Genomic DNA, 16,941 nt, shown 5'->3' with positions numbered 1-16,941 from the left:
CTTTCTATCAAATAATAACACCACCACCCAATTTACACAGATATCTCTAAAATGAAATTTTACAGAACATTCTTAATCTTTATGACATGATACCATATTTTGACCTAGTTTATTTCTTCATTTAAAAAAAAAGGCCACTCCCAGCCCATTAACTGATTTCACAACCTATCTGAATTGCTTTCACCATACCCACATCATAATAATGTTGACAAACATGGCCACTAACTCTTAAATCTAGAATACCTCAAATACATTTAATGTATTTTAATTATGCCAAAAAACAGGAATTAGAAAGCTTAAATCCCAGGTTAAACAACACAATCAAAGATAACAAAAACACAAGTTTTGGATATTCATATAACTGGAAAGTTCCATATTAAAGTTAAAACTATGTTAATCAAAGTTTATTCTATTAGTGGCTATATTATCTGGGAGCTTCATGGAAAGAATCATTCAAGACAGAATTGCTAGAGATACAGATATATATTTCCAAACCTCTTCAGGCATCAATGAGATTTAACCATTTTTAATCTATAACTTTCTGAAATCAATTAGCTAATTCTTTTTTTTTTTTTTTTTTTTTTGTCGTTTTTTCGTGACCGGCACTCAGCCAGTGAGTGCACTGGTCATTTCTATATAGGATCCGAACCCCGCCGCGCTCCCAGCGCAGCACTCTACCGAGTGCGCCACGGGCTCGGCCCTCAATTAGCTAATTCTAATTGTATGAGATAAAAGGAAACTGAAGATAATTTAACATTTTCTAGGTCAGTTGTCACTCCTGTCAATATGCTACTTATAGTAAGTCATCTCCACTCATTCTAACCTGCTACTAGTTTAGTACTAGATAACTATATTTATTGGAATTGTAGACAAAACGAGCATGAAAAAGCTCTAAATTAGGTATTTTTTAAAGTTTTCTTATGAATAGCTTACATAAGCTATGAAATGTGAAGGTGGTGACATTAACATTTTTGGCTGCTCAGATGTCTGTTGACTTCTCTCTCAGATCGCAAGTTATGCCCCAAATAGATGAGATGTTACTCTTGCACAAACATAACAAATGTCTGGTTCATTTCACTCTTTCACCCTCTCACACTTATGGATAATCAGTCAAGGTAGGACACAGCTATAGAATCCTCATCACAGCACTGCTGAAAGTCACAGCCAAATCAATGTGCCAAATCAATATCTCAGCTCTAAAAGAACGGTCTCAAAGTAATAAAGGGCTAATTCTTCACATAAATCTTTATATTTTAGTTAGTAAAATTATTAGAGCTTTTCATCATGTCCTTAAAGTAGTTTCCTCATCCTGATATGTAATATAGTAATGCCAGAAATGAAATATTGCTCTTCATGTTATAAATGCTTACCTCTCAAAAACAGCCCTTCAATATAGTAAAATCCACTCATCCAAAAACAAAAGAAGGAAACCTCCAGTTAAACATGAAAGATGAACTATTTGCTCCTATTTCGTCTCCCAAAGAGTTAAGAGATTTCAACCATTTTTCAGAAGACTGGACATGAATAAAAAAATAGTAAAGAATTTAGCACAGCTGAGGACATTACAACCCTGGGGGCCAAAAGAAGGGAATACAGATAAGAAGCATGCCTATGTTCATCCCCAGAATCCTGGAAACACTTAGGATTTAAAGCAAAAGGTATAAATAATGCAAGATGCAGAAATAAAGAGGCAGGACCAAAAAAAGGAAGATTGGTTGAAAGATCCCCAGGTCCCTTGTCCCACCCTACATAGCCTCTGAAGAACCAGAGGTTTATTTTCTGGCGAAACTGAGGTTCCAAACTGGGTGACACCAAGCACAGTGAGATGGGGTGAAGGGCAAAGTGCGTGACCAAACTTAAGAGGGATTAAGTGATACTCTGCACAGTGAATAATGGAACCCTCAGGACAATTCCTCAGCCCTGCTTCCAGAAAGTTGGTAGCCAGGTTTATAATCCCTCACCCCTTCCCAAAACAGAATGTTTCTTTGAAAAAACTGAATGATCTCTTTAAAAAAGACCTTTGATTACCAACATATGTGTATTTCTCCCAATAAGCCAGTTTACAGCCCATCATCCAGCAGTGAGCCCACTGTCTATCATATGCTACTTCCATGTAGCATCAGATTTTTAGTGCCTCACCCTTAAATATGACAAGACAGCCCAGAGCACTTAATATTTGAAGAAAGTTTCCAATGAAACAAAGAGCCAAAAACAAACAAAAAACGAACCTAGCATTAAAAAGCAAAACAAAATCCTGTTATTCTCAGAGAAAAAAGATGTTACATTTGTATTACAAAAACAATGCTATGAAAAAGCAAAAGACGATAAGAAAGAGCCCTGGGAAATTTAAAAATGGGTTAGCTAAAATTAAAAATTCAACTGAAGAATTAGATAAATTGAAGCAATCTCTCAAAATTAGGACAAAAATATAACAACAGAATAAAAAGGGTAAAAAAACAAGAGAATCTTTCCAGAAGGCACAACAGCTAACTAACTGGAACTCTGTAAAAGAGAACAAAGGAGAGGGAATTATCAAAGAAATAACATCTAAATGTTTCTAAAAACTTGCCATACTTAATGTGCCCACTGAGTATCCAGAACAATGAATAAATAAATCCTTACAAAGGCATATTTACCATGAAATTCAAGACAGTAAGACATAAAGGGAACATCCTAAAGTGTTCAGAAAGAAAAAAGCAGAATGGCACTAAACTTCAACAGCAACATTGCAAGTAGAAAACAATGGAGCAATGCTTTAAAAATCATAACCCTTGGCAAGAAATGAGTAGATACTATTTAAAATGTATAAATCAACAAATAGTAAAGCAACAAAAGTTTATTTATTTAGAAGTGTGTAGTTAAATATCTGAGGAAACAAATGTTGAGAACATGGACAACAGGACTAAAGGGTTGAGGCAGACACGATTTTTTGCACCACAACCTTTTTAAAAAAATTTTTAGTAGTACTTCACCTTTTAAAACCATGTAATGTATTACTTTGATAAAAATAAAATAAAAAGCAAAATTTTATTTTAAAACTTTAATTAGAAATCATGATATCTAGGTATGTTTAGTACAACATAACTAATAAAATTTAAAAACATGATTCAGAGATTAAAAGATTATCTATCGCTCATCCTAAATCTCATCTAATAGTTGATAATGAATAAAAAAGAACTGTTATTATTTTCAACACTTCAGACACTATTGTTAATGGCATATTTCAAGACCAGTTACATGGTACATGCTAACTTAACCAAATGTCTCTACAAAGTAAGTAAAATAGAAAAATCAGATTATATTTTTACCAGTCTGAGTATGCATTTGTTAAGAATTTATAATTTAAAAGTAAACTATTTTAGAAGATGAATTTACGTTTTTGTGCGAAATGGTCCAGTATGAGAATGCAGACTGAACAGTACAGTTTATGTCTTCTCTCTCCCAAAAACCCACTGAAATGATGGTTTAAAAAAAGGGAGAAGTGATTAATTAATTCAAACTCTAGAATGAGAGAAAACATTAACAGTAAAAAGATAATGACAAATTTATGAAGAATCAAAGGCAAAGGAATTTAAACTGGTGGAGAAATCAAGGCAAAAGCAGCCATAATTCCAAATACGCACAGAAGTTAAATGCAGGGCGGGCAGCAGCAACTTTTTCCGACAGAAGGAAAAAAAAAATCACAGATTTTGAGTATTAGAGTGAAAGATAATTGCTCTCATTATTGCTCTCACGGGATTATTAAGGGTTTGTGCAATAATCAGGTACTTGGGGTCAGCCTCCGCCAATCCAAACGCAACCCAGACAAAAGTAACTGCCAACAGAGTGGGGAGACCTCTGGCAGGAGAGGCGGAGGCTCCACAGAAACCACACACCCTGTGGGGCCGCCACTGCGTGATCCAGCAGGTAGGCTTCACCGCAGGCACCCAGCTCCATTCCCAGCCTGGCCTACTGCGCTCCAAGCAGGGAGACTTCCAGGAGGGGAGGCGGGAACTCCACGGGGACGCACTGCTGCCGCGCGATCCAGCAGCCTGGCCCAATGCATACGGAGCCCAGAGACGTTCTGCAAGGGAGATAGAAGCTCCATAGAGTACACACACCCTGTGGGGGGGCCACGGCCGCGCGATCCAGCAGCAGCTAGGCTTCACCGCCGCCACCCGGCTCCATCCCAAGCCCACCCTAGTGTGCACAGCAAGGAGACATCCTGCGGGGGAAGGGGAAGCTCTGCAGAGACCACACGCTCTGCAGTGCCTCGGCGCATCCCAGCAGCACGGGCAAGAGCACACGGAACAGGAAGAAGTCCAGCACGGGAGATGGAAGCTCACCAGAGACCACACAACCTGCAGTACTGCCCCATGATCCAGCAGCCTGGCAGAGTCCAAGCTGACCAGAGAGGTGGCTCCCCGGAGAGGCCCAAGACCCGAGGCAACCACACACACAAGGCACTAGTGGCCAACTGAGCAGTCACTGAGGTAGCCATACCAAATTGGCAACCACAGCAACATTTTAGTCAGTCAATAGTGTCAAACCTGTGGACTGTGAAACCCCCTGCAACAATGAATAAACATCAAAGAAAAGATACCAGAAATATGAAAAATCAAGAAAGTACACCACCAAAGGATAATAACTCCCAAGCTCTAGATCCTATAGAACAACAAGCCCTTGAAATGACTGACAAGGAATTTCGAGTGATAATTCTAAGGAAACTGAATGAGATACAAGAAAACTCAGCTAGACATCATGATGAAACAAGGAAAAAGTATAAAGGACCTGAAAGAGGAAATGTACAAGGAAATCAATGCCCTGAAAAAAAATGTAGCAGAACTTGATGAACTGAAGAAGTTATTCAGTGAAATAAAAAACACAACAGAGAGTTTAACCAGCAGGCTTGCGGAAGTTGAAGAGAGAAACTCTGAACTTGAAGACGGGCTGTTTGAAATAACACAAGCAGATAAAAAAAAGAAAAAAGAATCAAAGGCATTGAAGAAAATCTGAGAGAGATATCAGACAACCATAAGCGCTCAAATATCCGAGTCATGGGTATTCCAGAAGGCGAGGAAAAAGGAGATTGCATTGAAAACATATTCAACAAAATAGTGGCAGAAAACTTCCCAGGTATAGGAAAAATCACAGATCTTCAGATCCAGGAGGCTCAACGATCTCCAAACGTATTCAACCCAAAAAGGTCTTCTCCGAGACATGTTATAGTCAAATTGGCAAAACTCAAAGACCAAGAGAGAATCTTAAAAGCTGCAAGAGAGAAACATCAAATCACCTATAAGGGAGCCCCAATAAGGCTAACATCAGACTTTTCATCACAAACCCTAAAAGCCAGAAAGGAATGGGATGATATATTCAAAATACTAAAAGACAGAGATTGCCAGCCAAGAATATTCTACCCTGCAAGGCTATCCTTCCGAAATGAAGGGCAAATAGTATATTTCTCAGACAAACAAAAACTGCAGAAGTTCACCACCACACGACCACCCTTACAAGAAATTCTCAAGGGAGTATTGGGTTTGGTGCCTGAAAAATAACTACCACTGCCATAAAAACCCAAGAAAAAGGGCTGAGCCCGTGGCGCACTTGGGAGAGTGCGGCGCTGGGAGCTCGGCGACGCTCCCGCCACAGGTTCGGATCCTATATAGGAATGGCTGGTGCACTCACTGGCTGAGTACTGGTCACGAAAAAGACAAAAAAAAAAAAAAAAAAAACCAAGAAAAATCTAAACTCACTAGTATAATAAAAATGGCATTCATGAAGAGAAAACAAACAAACAAAAAGGCTATCTACAGCCTAAGGAACCAACAAACACAGAAAACAAACAGTAAATCAGAAAGCAAGGAACAAAAGACACCTAAGACAACCAAACAACAATCAATGAAATGCTTGGAATAAATCAACACTTTTCAATAACAACTCTTAATGTAAAAGGCTTAAATTCCCCAATCAGAAGACACAGACTGGCTGACTGGATCAAAAAGGAGGACCCAACTATATGCTGTCTTCAAGAGACCCATCTCACCCATAAAGACTCACATAGACTAAGCGTGAAAGGATGGAAAAAGATTTACCATGCAAACAGAAAAGAAAAACGAGCTGGAGTAGCTATTCTTCTATCTGACAAAACAGACTTTAAACTAAAAACCATAAAAAGAAACAATGAGGGACACCACGTAATGATAAAAGGACTATCCATCAAGAAGACATAACAATCATGAATATGTACGCACCCAATGTTGGAGCAGCCAGATTTATAAAACAAACTCTATAAGACCTAAAGAAGGAAATAGACACTAATACCATAATAGCAGGGGACCTGAACACCCCACTGTCAATATTCGACAGATCATCTAGGCAAAGAATCAGTAGAGAAACACAAGATCTAAACAATACTCTAGACCAATTGGAATTGGCAGATATCTACAGAACATTCCATCCAACAACCTCAGAATATTCATTCTTCTCATCAGCACATGGATCATTCTCCAGGATAGATCACATATTAGGTCACAAATCAAGTCTCAATAAATTCAAAAAAATTGGAATTATCCCATGTATTTTCTCAGACTACAATGGATTAAAATTAGAAATCAATAACAAACGAAACTCTGGAAACTATACAAACACATGGAAATTAAACAGCATTCTACTTAATGACATATGGATCCAAGAAGAAATCAAGCAGGAAATCAAAAAATTTATTGAAAATAATGAAAATAATGATACATCATACCAAAACCTGTGGGATACTGCAAAAGCAGTATTAAGGGGGAAATTTATTGCATTAAATACTCACCTCAGAAGAATGGAAAGATGGCAAGTGAACAACCTAACACTTCACCTTAAAGATCTAGAAAAACAAGAACAATCCAAACCTAAAGTTAGCAGACAGAAAGAAATCATTAAGATCAGAGCAGAACTGAATGAAATTGAAACCCAAAAAACTATACAAAAGATCAATGAATCAAAAAGTTGGTTTTTTAAAAGATAAATAAAATTGACAAACCATTAGCATGGCTAACAAAAAAAAGAAGAGGGAAAATTCAAATAACCAAAATTAGAAATGAAAAAGGTGATATTACAACTGATTTATCTGAAATACAAGGAATCACTCGAGACTACTATAAACAACTATATGCCAACAAATTTGAAAATCTGGAGGAAATGGATAAATTTCTGGACACACACAAGCTCCCAAAACTGAGCCATGAAGACACAGAAAATCCGAACAGACCAATAACAATAAAGGAGATTGAAGCTGTTATCAGAAGGCTCCCAACAAAGAAAAGCCCAGGACCAGATGGATTCACAGCAGAATTTTACCAAATGTTCAAAGAGGAATTGACACCAAATCTTTACAAACTATTCCAAAAGATTGAAACAGATGCAAATCTCCCAAACTCATTCTATGAAGCAAACATCATCCTGATACCAAAACCAGGTAAAGATATAACCAAATAAGAAAACTACAGGCCAATATCCTTGATGAATAGATGCAAAAATCCTCACTAAAATCCTAGCAAACAATACAGCAACACATATGTAAAATTATTCACCACGATCAAGTGGGATTCATCCCAGGGATGCAAGGTTGGTTCAACATACACAAATCAATAAATGTGATACACCATATCAATAAGCTCAAACACAAGGACCATATGATCATCTCTATAGATGATGAAAAAGCATTTGATAAAATTCAACACTCATTCATGACAAAGACCCTCTATAAGTTAGGTATAGAGGGAAAGTATCTCAACATAATTAAAGCCATGTATGATAAACCCACTGCCAATATCATCCTGAATGGGGAAAAGCTGAAAGCTTTTCCTTTAAGAACAGGAACTAGACAAGGATGTCCACTCTCACCACTCCTATTCAACATAGTGTTGGAAGTACTAGCCACAGCAATCAGAGAAGAGAAGGAAATAAAGGGCACTCAGATTGGAAAAGATGAAGTCAAACTGTCCCTGTTTGCAGATGACATGATCCTATATATCGAACAGCCTAAAGCCTCTACAAAAAAACTCTTGCAGTTGATAAATGATTTCAGCACAGTAGCAGGATACAAAATCAACACACAAAATTCAGTAGCATTTCTATTCTCCAATAGTGAACATGCAGAAAGAGAAATCAAGAAAGCCTGCCCATTTACAATAACCACCAAAAAAGTAAAATACTTAGGAATTCAGTTAACCAAGGAGGTGAAAAATCTCTATCATAAGAACTACAAACCACTGTCGAGAGAAATTAGAGAGGATACAAGAAGATGGAAAGCAATCTCATGCTTTTGGATTGGAAGAATCAACATAGTAAAAATGTCCATACTACCCAAAGTGATATACAAATTCAATGCAATCCCCATCAAAATTCCAATGACATTTTTCTCAGAAATGGAAAAAACTATCCAGACATTTATATGGAATAACAAAAGACCACGCATAGCCAAAGCAACGCTGAGCAAAAAAATAAAGCTGGAGGCATAACACTACCTGACTTTAAACTATACTACAAAGCTATAATAGCCAAAACAGTATGGTACTGGCATAAAAACAGACACACTGATCAATGGAATAGAATAGAGAATCCAGAAATCAACCCACACACCTACAGCCATCTGATCTTGACAAAGGCCCCAAGCCTATACACTGGTGAAGAGGCTGCCTCTTTAGCAAATGGTGCTGGGAGAACTGGATATCAATATGCAGGAGAATGAAACTAGAACCATACCTTTCACCATACACTAAAGTCAACTCAAAATGGATTAAAGAACTAAATATACACCCTGAAACAATAAAACTTCTTAAAGAAAACATAGGAGAAACACTTCAGGAAATAGGACTGGACACAGACTTCATGAATACGACCCCAAAAGCATGGGCAACTAAAGGAAAAATAAACAAATGGGATTATATCAAACTAAAGAGCTTCTGCACAGCCAAAGAAACAATTAACAGAGTTAAAGACAACCAACAGAGTGGGAGAAAATATTTGCAAAATATACATCTGACAAAGGATTAATATCCAGAATATACAAGGAACTCAAACAACTTTACAAGAAAAAAACAAGCAACCCAATTAAAAAATGGGCAAAAGAGCTAAATAGGCATTTCTCTAAGGAAGATATACAAATGGCCAACGGACATATGAAAAAATGCTCAACATCGGGCCGAGCCCATGGCGCACTCAGGAGAGTGCTGCACTGGGAGCGCGGCGACGCTCCCGCCGGGGGTTCGGATCCTATATGGGAATGGCCGGTGCACTCAGTGGCTGAGTGCCGGTCACAAAAAAGACAAAAAAAAAAAAAAAAAAAAAAAATGCTCAACATCACTCAGCATCCGGGAAATGCAAATCAAAACTACACTGAGATACCATCTCACCCCAGTTAGGATGGCTAAAATCCAAAAGACTCTGAACTATTAATGCTGGCGAGGTTGCGGAGAAAAAGGAACTCTCATACATTGTTGGTGGGACTGCAAAATGGTGCAGCCTCTACGGAAAATGGTATGGAGGTTCCTCAAACAATTGCAGATAGATCTACCATACGACCCAGCTATCCCACTGCTGGGAATATACCCAGAGGAATGGAAATCATCAAGTCGAAGGTATACCTGTTCCCCAATGTTCATCGCAGCACTCTTTACAATAGCCAAGAGTTGGAACCAGCCCAAATGTCCACCATCAGATGAGTGGATACAGAAAATGTGGTACATCTACACAATGGAATACTACTCAGCTATAAAAACGAATGAAATACTGCCATTTGCAACAACATGGATGGACCTTGAGAGAATTATATTAAGTGAAACGAGTCAGGCACAGAAAGAGAAATACCACATGTTCTCAACTTATTGGCGGGAGCTAAAAATAAATAAATAAATTCACACACACACACACACACACACACACACACACACACACACACACAAACGGTTGGGTAAGAAGACATAACAACTACAATTCCTTGAAATTGATACGACAAGCAAACAGAAAGGACTTTGTTGGGTGGGAGGGGGTTGAGGGAGGAGGGAGGGAGGTTCTGGTAATGGGCCACAATAATCAACCACATTGAATATCGACAAAATAAAATTTTTAAAAAAAAGTAACTGCCAAATATTATAAGCAATCTGCCCTGAGCTCCAATAGTGGGGGCTGTTGCCACAAAGTAACAAGAAAGCAATATACCCCTATTTGCCCATGGCAATCCCATTCCCAATTCATGCCAGTTTATGTTCCAAGATAATTATTAGTAGTGTTTCCTTTCATTACCAAGAATGTTTAGATGATAAATTTTACGGTCACCTTTCAAAGCAGGGCCTTCTTTGTTTTGGTTGGCAGGTGAGGAATTCTTACCTGACTGTTCCCCTTCCTACCCACCCCCCACATACAATTTCTAGCCGTCTACACAGGAGAGTAGCAAGTAACAGCAGAGAAAACCCATTACATCTATTAAATAAATCACTTCCAGGATTTCATAAATATCAAAGAACAACCAACAACCATGAGGCATTTTTCTTTGGGGGGGGGGGGGGGGAAACAGCTAAACAAGATGACCAGTATGAATATAACAAGTATAATGAGATCCAGAAAGATCAAATAAATCAAGAAACAGAATTTAAATATATATGCATGCATAATATATAACACTCATCCTCTCAGAGTTTTGAGAAGCACTAGTTTCCATGAAACAATCACAAGCTGAAAACTATAACAAAACAACAAGCATAGCGCAGTGGTTAAGAGAAAAAGTCTGTAGAGCCAGACTGCCTAAGTTCTATCTAAGCTTTACCATCTATTAGCTTCCTACCCACCCTGCATATACAAATAAGTTACTTAACCTCTCTCGGCTTCAATTTATCTGTAAAATGGGGATAAAACACATCCACAAGCTAAATTATTTTGTGTATTAATTCAGATAATACATGCAATGCCCTGAGAAAAGTACCTACCTAAAACTAATCACCCAATAAATGTTGATTAGTGTTATTACTATTTTTGAAAATTAAAAATATGATTATCAGAATAAATTCAATGCAAGTAGCTGAACACAAATGTGAAGAAATCTCCCAAAATAATAAACAGGAAAAAAACAAATATAGAAAGAAAGTTAAAAAACAAAGAATTTATCCAGAAAAATTTAAAGAATTTATTCCCCCCCAAAATAGAGAACTGTCTTTTTAAAAAAAGCAAAAAAATAAAAGAAAACTAGAAATTTTCAAAAATCAAAGGAAAAAGAGAAGATTCATAAATAGGGTTTTGGAGTTAGACTTTTCCTCTGCAACACATGATGCTAGAAGGGAGAAATACATTCAAAGTTCTGAAGGAAAATTATTTTCAACCCAGAATTTTATTCCCTGCCAAATAAAGGTTTAAGATGTCTTCCTAATATTTTGTGATTTAGAAGGTGAAGAAAATATTCACAGTCAGTTAAAATGCTATGCTTTTAAAGTCCAGACCTTTATTAACACATTAACTGTTTGCATGCAGCCTTGCTTTCTCACCTGGGCCCAGCAGGATGTATTTTGAATTGGTCTACAGTTTCCCTGGAGTGTAAAGTTGAAGTATGCATAATTTACATATTAGTTTTGGAATCTTTGAACCTCACAATTTAAAAATTGGGTTAATTCATCCCAATAGCTTGGGAGACAAAGCTTCTCAGAATTTTATCTCCAGCTCTTCCTATCAAACTAAGAAGCTAATGAAAGAATTTTGAACTTTATCCTATTCAAGTTTCATGGCAGATTTTTTAAAATCTCATAAACAAGATTGTTTTATTACTTAAAACATGATAATTTAATGCCATTCTATATGTATCAATAACCACCACATTCTCCCAGGTCAAATTACAGATTATAAACACTCAAGATATATTCTGATTCTTCTGATCTAAAAGTCTCTGGGAGTTATGCTTTCCTCAGTTTTAAGATTAAGACTATTTAGTAAACTTGGATTTACAATAAGGCTATGTCGTTTCAGAAAGGGACTCTGTTCCCCGCTAGCATGAAACTGTTAAGTTTTTTTCTGTTTGTTTTTTGTTTTTGGCTTAGTTTGGTAAATTTCTATCACATAAGCCATTATTTCAGGGACTCGCTCTAAAGAAAAGGTATGATTCTATAGGTTTGAGGTGGGGGCCACATGTCACTTTCATTTAATTTTTTTATTGTGCTGAAATACATGATATAAAATTTACCATTTAAATACTTTTAGGTATACAGTTCAGTGGCATGAAGTGCATTCACACTGTTGTGCAACCATCATCACAATCCACCTCCAGAACTTTTTCATCTTCCCAAACAAACTCTATAATCACTAAACAAAAACTCCCCATTCTCCTCCTCTCTAGCCCCTGGCAACCACCACTCTATTTTCTATGAATTTGTCTCCTCTAGGTACCTCATATAAATGGAATAATACGTTTGTCCTTTTATATCTGTACAGTACTTTTATAATTTTTAAGTTTTAGCAATATTTGGAAAAGGCTGAAAATATTAAAATGCTTATTCATGTACTACATATATCCCAAGAAATTACAATGTCTATACTACTTTTTACTGTTTCTTTTATGTTGTTAGTCTGTAAGGAGTTTAAAAATCCAAAATAGATATTTATTGTTTAAAAATATTAAGTGAATCTTGATTTAAACTTTTTAAAATTTTATTTTAAATTAGTTATTAGGCTTCAAATCATCATCAGTTGAGCAAATGATTACTTAAAATAATATCAACCAAGGATGGGTTCAAATAATCTTAGCATCAACCAAATAGAAGTAATTGGGGATTATTAAAAGACTCTTATTTTGTTAAATGCTTTCAAAACCTTAAAGAAATCTATACAATATCACTACTACTGCTGCTACATAGTTTTGCAAATACTGTAATAGAAATGGTTCATTTATCTCTGAATTATCCTGACAATTCACTCTACTTGAAACAAACCTATCAGGCTATTTCACCTATGGAATGTAAACTAAGAACCAGGAAATATGCACACAAAGGCCTCTGAAAACTCAAATATATCAAAAAAAAATCTGTGTTAATATACTAAAATGCACTAAAGAATCCCTCAGGTACTTGCCCTAATTTTACACAAAATTTTATAAATTCATCTGGCTTGTTTCTAAACCCACAACAGTTCAAAAGCAGGGAGGAGATAGATAAACAGCAGATAGCAAGAAAGGACTACAAAAAGTAGACCAAGAACAAACAGATTTTCTTGAGCTGGTAAAGGAGAATTGCCTTTCACACCTCATTAAATCCTTCAGGGCAAGATGTCTTCAACACAAAATAATTTATACTCAAAAATGATGACCCTGAGTCATCAAGATAATACGAGGATACCTCAAAAAGTTCATGGGAAAATGGAATTAAAAGATAATATGAATCTTTCCATGAACTTTTTGAAGACACCTTATACAAACTGAAGATCTTTGCTTAGGAAAACAAACATACGTGTAATCTATTGCAAAAGGAGCATCATCAAAGAAGGTTTTGTTTTAATTCATGCATTAAAAATCCTTAACTCTCTGAAAACAATAACCCCGAACTTCTCATTCCAGAAGGATTCTGCATAGCTGAAGATCTGGAACCAGAAGAGAATAAAGTTTCTATCAACAGATGATCATTAATAATTCACTTTTGAGTTCTGGATAAATATACATATTATCATACAAAAGGATTGTTTTAAATCTTTTGTATACAAGTGATTTTATTTGATGCAGATGCATTGTCTCACCAGAGGCATTAAGCTGTAGAAACTAGGCACACTGTACTCAACACTTGTTTACTCTACACAGCCTTAAATTTAAAAAGAACAATTTCAATTTACAGTTTCAAAATAAAAAACTCAATGTAATATTTGTTCACTAGGTAAATACCGTATTTAAAAATTAGAAATGCCTCCAAATTAGTCAAAACTCAGCCTTTCTTGGAACCACAGGCAAAGACCAGAAAGCCTGAAATGAAGAGAGAGATTTGCTCAATCTGTTGAAACTCGGGTAGGCTGGGAAGAAATTTAGCAGAAGCCCTCATCTTCACTGTTGAGAACTTGTGCTGTTAGCACAGAAACCCATTCAGTAAGTGCTTAGGAGACTGTTTTCTTTAAATTAACGATACTAACACGTCCCCTTTTCCCTGGAAACTTATTTCGTTGAAGCAACAACATTCCTGAAAAACAAACTGTAACCACCGTTCGCATAGCGGCAGGGCTACGGACAGGCACCGGGCATCAGTGTATGCCCCGCCACCCTTCTGGGATCAACCAAGTTATGCTAAGTGTCTAACTCGTGACAGCCTCGGGCACTGTACGCAGGCCACGCCACCACCTCTTTCAGGTCCCACAGCTCCTGCGAGCAGCCTCATCCTGGATGGCTCGACTCCCGGCCTTCACCCCTGGGCCAGGGTCTGGAATTAGGGGACTTCTGTCACGGGTCAGTTGTCCTGTGGGATCAATATTCAACTTCGGGACGGGAGAGGGGATCTCGGTCAGAGGTCGGATATCACAAGGGCCCTGGTTTTCCCACCCCGCCTCACTCCCGGAATGGGGTCTCGGATGGATGGGGGAACCTCCGACATGGACTAGAAGTAATGCAAGAACAGCCCCTCGCACTCATCCTCAGCCCGGGGTCGGGCACACGGGAAAACTTTAACAAGGTCAGATGTCATGATGGATCCGGCCACCCCCGCTCGCTCCTTCTTGGACAAAGTTTTGGGATGAGGAACTCGAGTCAGGAATCACGGAGGACATGAGCCGTCCTGAACCCATTCCGGGCCCAGGGTTTGGGAAGAGTTCTCGAGTTAGAGGTCAAAGGTCACGGGAGAACACCAACCCCCAACCCCCGCCCCCTTCCATCTGGCCCCGGGCCGGTGTCAAGAGATGTCGGGAATTAGAATAGGAGAACGGCGGCCATTGTACCTGAGTAGAAGCCAGCGCCTGCTGGAGCTGCTGCTGCTGCTCCTCGCTAATCTTTTGCTTCAGTTTCTTGAACATGGCGCAGCGCAGGGTCCTGAGAGTGAATGAGTCCTGAGAGGCCCGGGGTGTCCCGGCCGCGGCAGCAACGAGGGCTTCTCTACACCAGGTACCGCGAGGGCCGGACCTCGCCGCCGCCTCCTTGAGCTCGCGGGCAGATCAGGACACTCGTCCTGCGGGTGTCGAAGTCGCCGCCGCCGCGTCTCTTTCTTCCGGGTGCCACTGGCTGGCCTCGGCCCCCCATCCAGCCCCTGTAGCGGCGGCGGCGACAACGGCAGCAGGTGAACGGTGCGCCAAGAGCGCCTGCGTGATCTACGTGGAGCTCACCGAGGGAGCTCTACGGATCGCCGAAGGGGACAAGCGCGAAGTCGGGTTGACACATGCGCGTTCGGGCTGTCGCTCCCGAACGCAGACCTGGAAGGAAAACGCAGGATTCGCTGCTGCGGGAATTCATTGCTTGCAGAGATACCCTGGCTGCTCAGAACCGGAGCTCTACGTTGACGCTCACCGGACCTTGGGCGCTGCGAAGTCGGGCGGGAAGAATGATGCTTCTATTGAGAGTGGCAGGGCCGACAGGCCCACAGCGAAGAACGCGAATGTGAGCGTCAAGGGTAGAAGAGGGTATCCAGGGAACCTGACGCGTGCCCTGAAGGATAGTGTACTTTTGTTCAGTGTCTGTGGTTAGGAATCTGTATGTTTAGTGCCTAGTATTCTTGATCGCTCCCCAGAGGGACCCTCTTCCCTCCCTGGATTCTTCCAGAGGTCAGGAAGCCCGTGAAATGAGGCGCCCATGGTCCAAATGTTTCAGGCCGATGGTGGAAGACCTCAGTTGCTTGGATACTTGCTTTTCTTCTTAACTTTAGTGAAATCATATGTTTTTACGTATTCATTCAAAAACCTTTCTTTTTCATTCTAAGTGGCAAGGGCCACTGGAGATGTTAAAAGGATGCACAGCCTGGTGGAAGACAGATTACTAAAGAGTCCAAAACCTCTAACACCTGCAGTTAGCCTACAAGATTTTAATGTTTATGTTCCTGATTCATCCAACACCCTGAACTTTGGCAGCCTGTGAATCCTCAAAAGCATCTCAGCGTGCTGTACCTTTAGTAACAATCTGAAACTGCTTACATTGCCTCAGGTATCAGAAACCAACAGAGTTTAGGCTCATCTCCACATTTTAACAAATTTTATTTACCAGCAATAATAGGAGCAAGCTGCTATCTTAAGATTCCATAGCCTGATCCCTAAATGTATTAGAACTAGAGTGGGGCCTGCAACACTGCCTTAACACCTGGACTAAGTCCTCTCATATCTATAGTGAACACCTATATAATTACCAACAGATATTTTTTTCTTTTTTTTTCTGACCGGTAAGGGGAGCGCAACCCTCGGCATGGTGTGGCCCACACCATGCTCAGCCAGTGAGTGCACCGGCCATCCCTACATAGGATCTGAACCCGCGGCCTCGGCGCTACCAGTGCCGCATTCTCCCGAGTGAGCCACGGGGCTGGCCCTCCAACAGATATTTTTTCAACAGCCCTTATCTCTCAACAGACTAAAGTTCTATAGGCCTTCAGCTGTTCCCAGCTCCAGATGCCAAATGTGCATTGTCACCCCAGCATGCACAATTATACATCAAATGTTGCCAATTTTATATTTATACATATGTATGTATATATTTGTGTGTATAAAAATAAATAAATACACGGTGTTTCAAAAAGTTTGTGGAAAAGTAGAATTAAAAGATAGTATGAATCTTTCCATGAACTTTTTGAAAACCCATCATTGTAGTTGTGTATGGGCTCTATCAAAGCAGACTATAATAAAGAATAAACAAATGAATAAGACAAGATCCGAGATAGCATTTAGAGAAAGGCAAAGATCAAAAGAGGGCTACTTATGTGAAAAAAGGGATAGCTTTACTAGGAAAAAAGGAAGAGGGGACAGGATTGAAACCCTTCATCACATTTAACA

At 39.0% G+C, this 16,941-nt stretch overlaps 1 protein-coding gene across 6 annotated transcripts in view; it reads right to left on the bottom strand.

Annotated features, from left to right (window-relative positions):
* Positions 1-15,262, bottom strand: part of GOLGA4 (golgin A4) — a 115,135-nt gene extending 99,873 nt beyond the window's left edge. For 4 of the 6 annotated variants that reach the window (XM_063113563.1, XM_063113564.1, XM_063113565.1 and 1 more), the window contains exon 1: positions 14,914-15,260. In XM_063113563.1, the coding sequence (XP_062969633.1) occupies positions 14,914-14,988 (75 nt within the window). In that variant the 5' untranslated portion in view covers positions 14,989-15,260. Of the gene's footprint in view, positions 1-14,913 lie in introns of all 6 variants that reach the window. The other 2 variants (XM_063113568.1, XM_063113567.1) reach the window with 2 other exon arrangements.
* Positions 15,263-16,941: the final 1,679 nt, after the last annotated feature.

The sequence above is a fragment of the Cynocephalus volans genome, chromosome 11, assembly GCF_027409185.1.
Source record: "Cynocephalus volans isolate mCynVol1 chromosome 11, mCynVol1.pri, whole genome shotgun sequence".
In the NCBI taxonomy this organism is placed as follows: Eukaryota; Metazoa; Chordata; class Mammalia; order Dermoptera; family Cynocephalidae; genus Cynocephalus; species Cynocephalus volans.
Note: the sequence above shows the minus strand (reverse complement) of the source record. Positions and strands in the feature narration are given on the sequence as shown.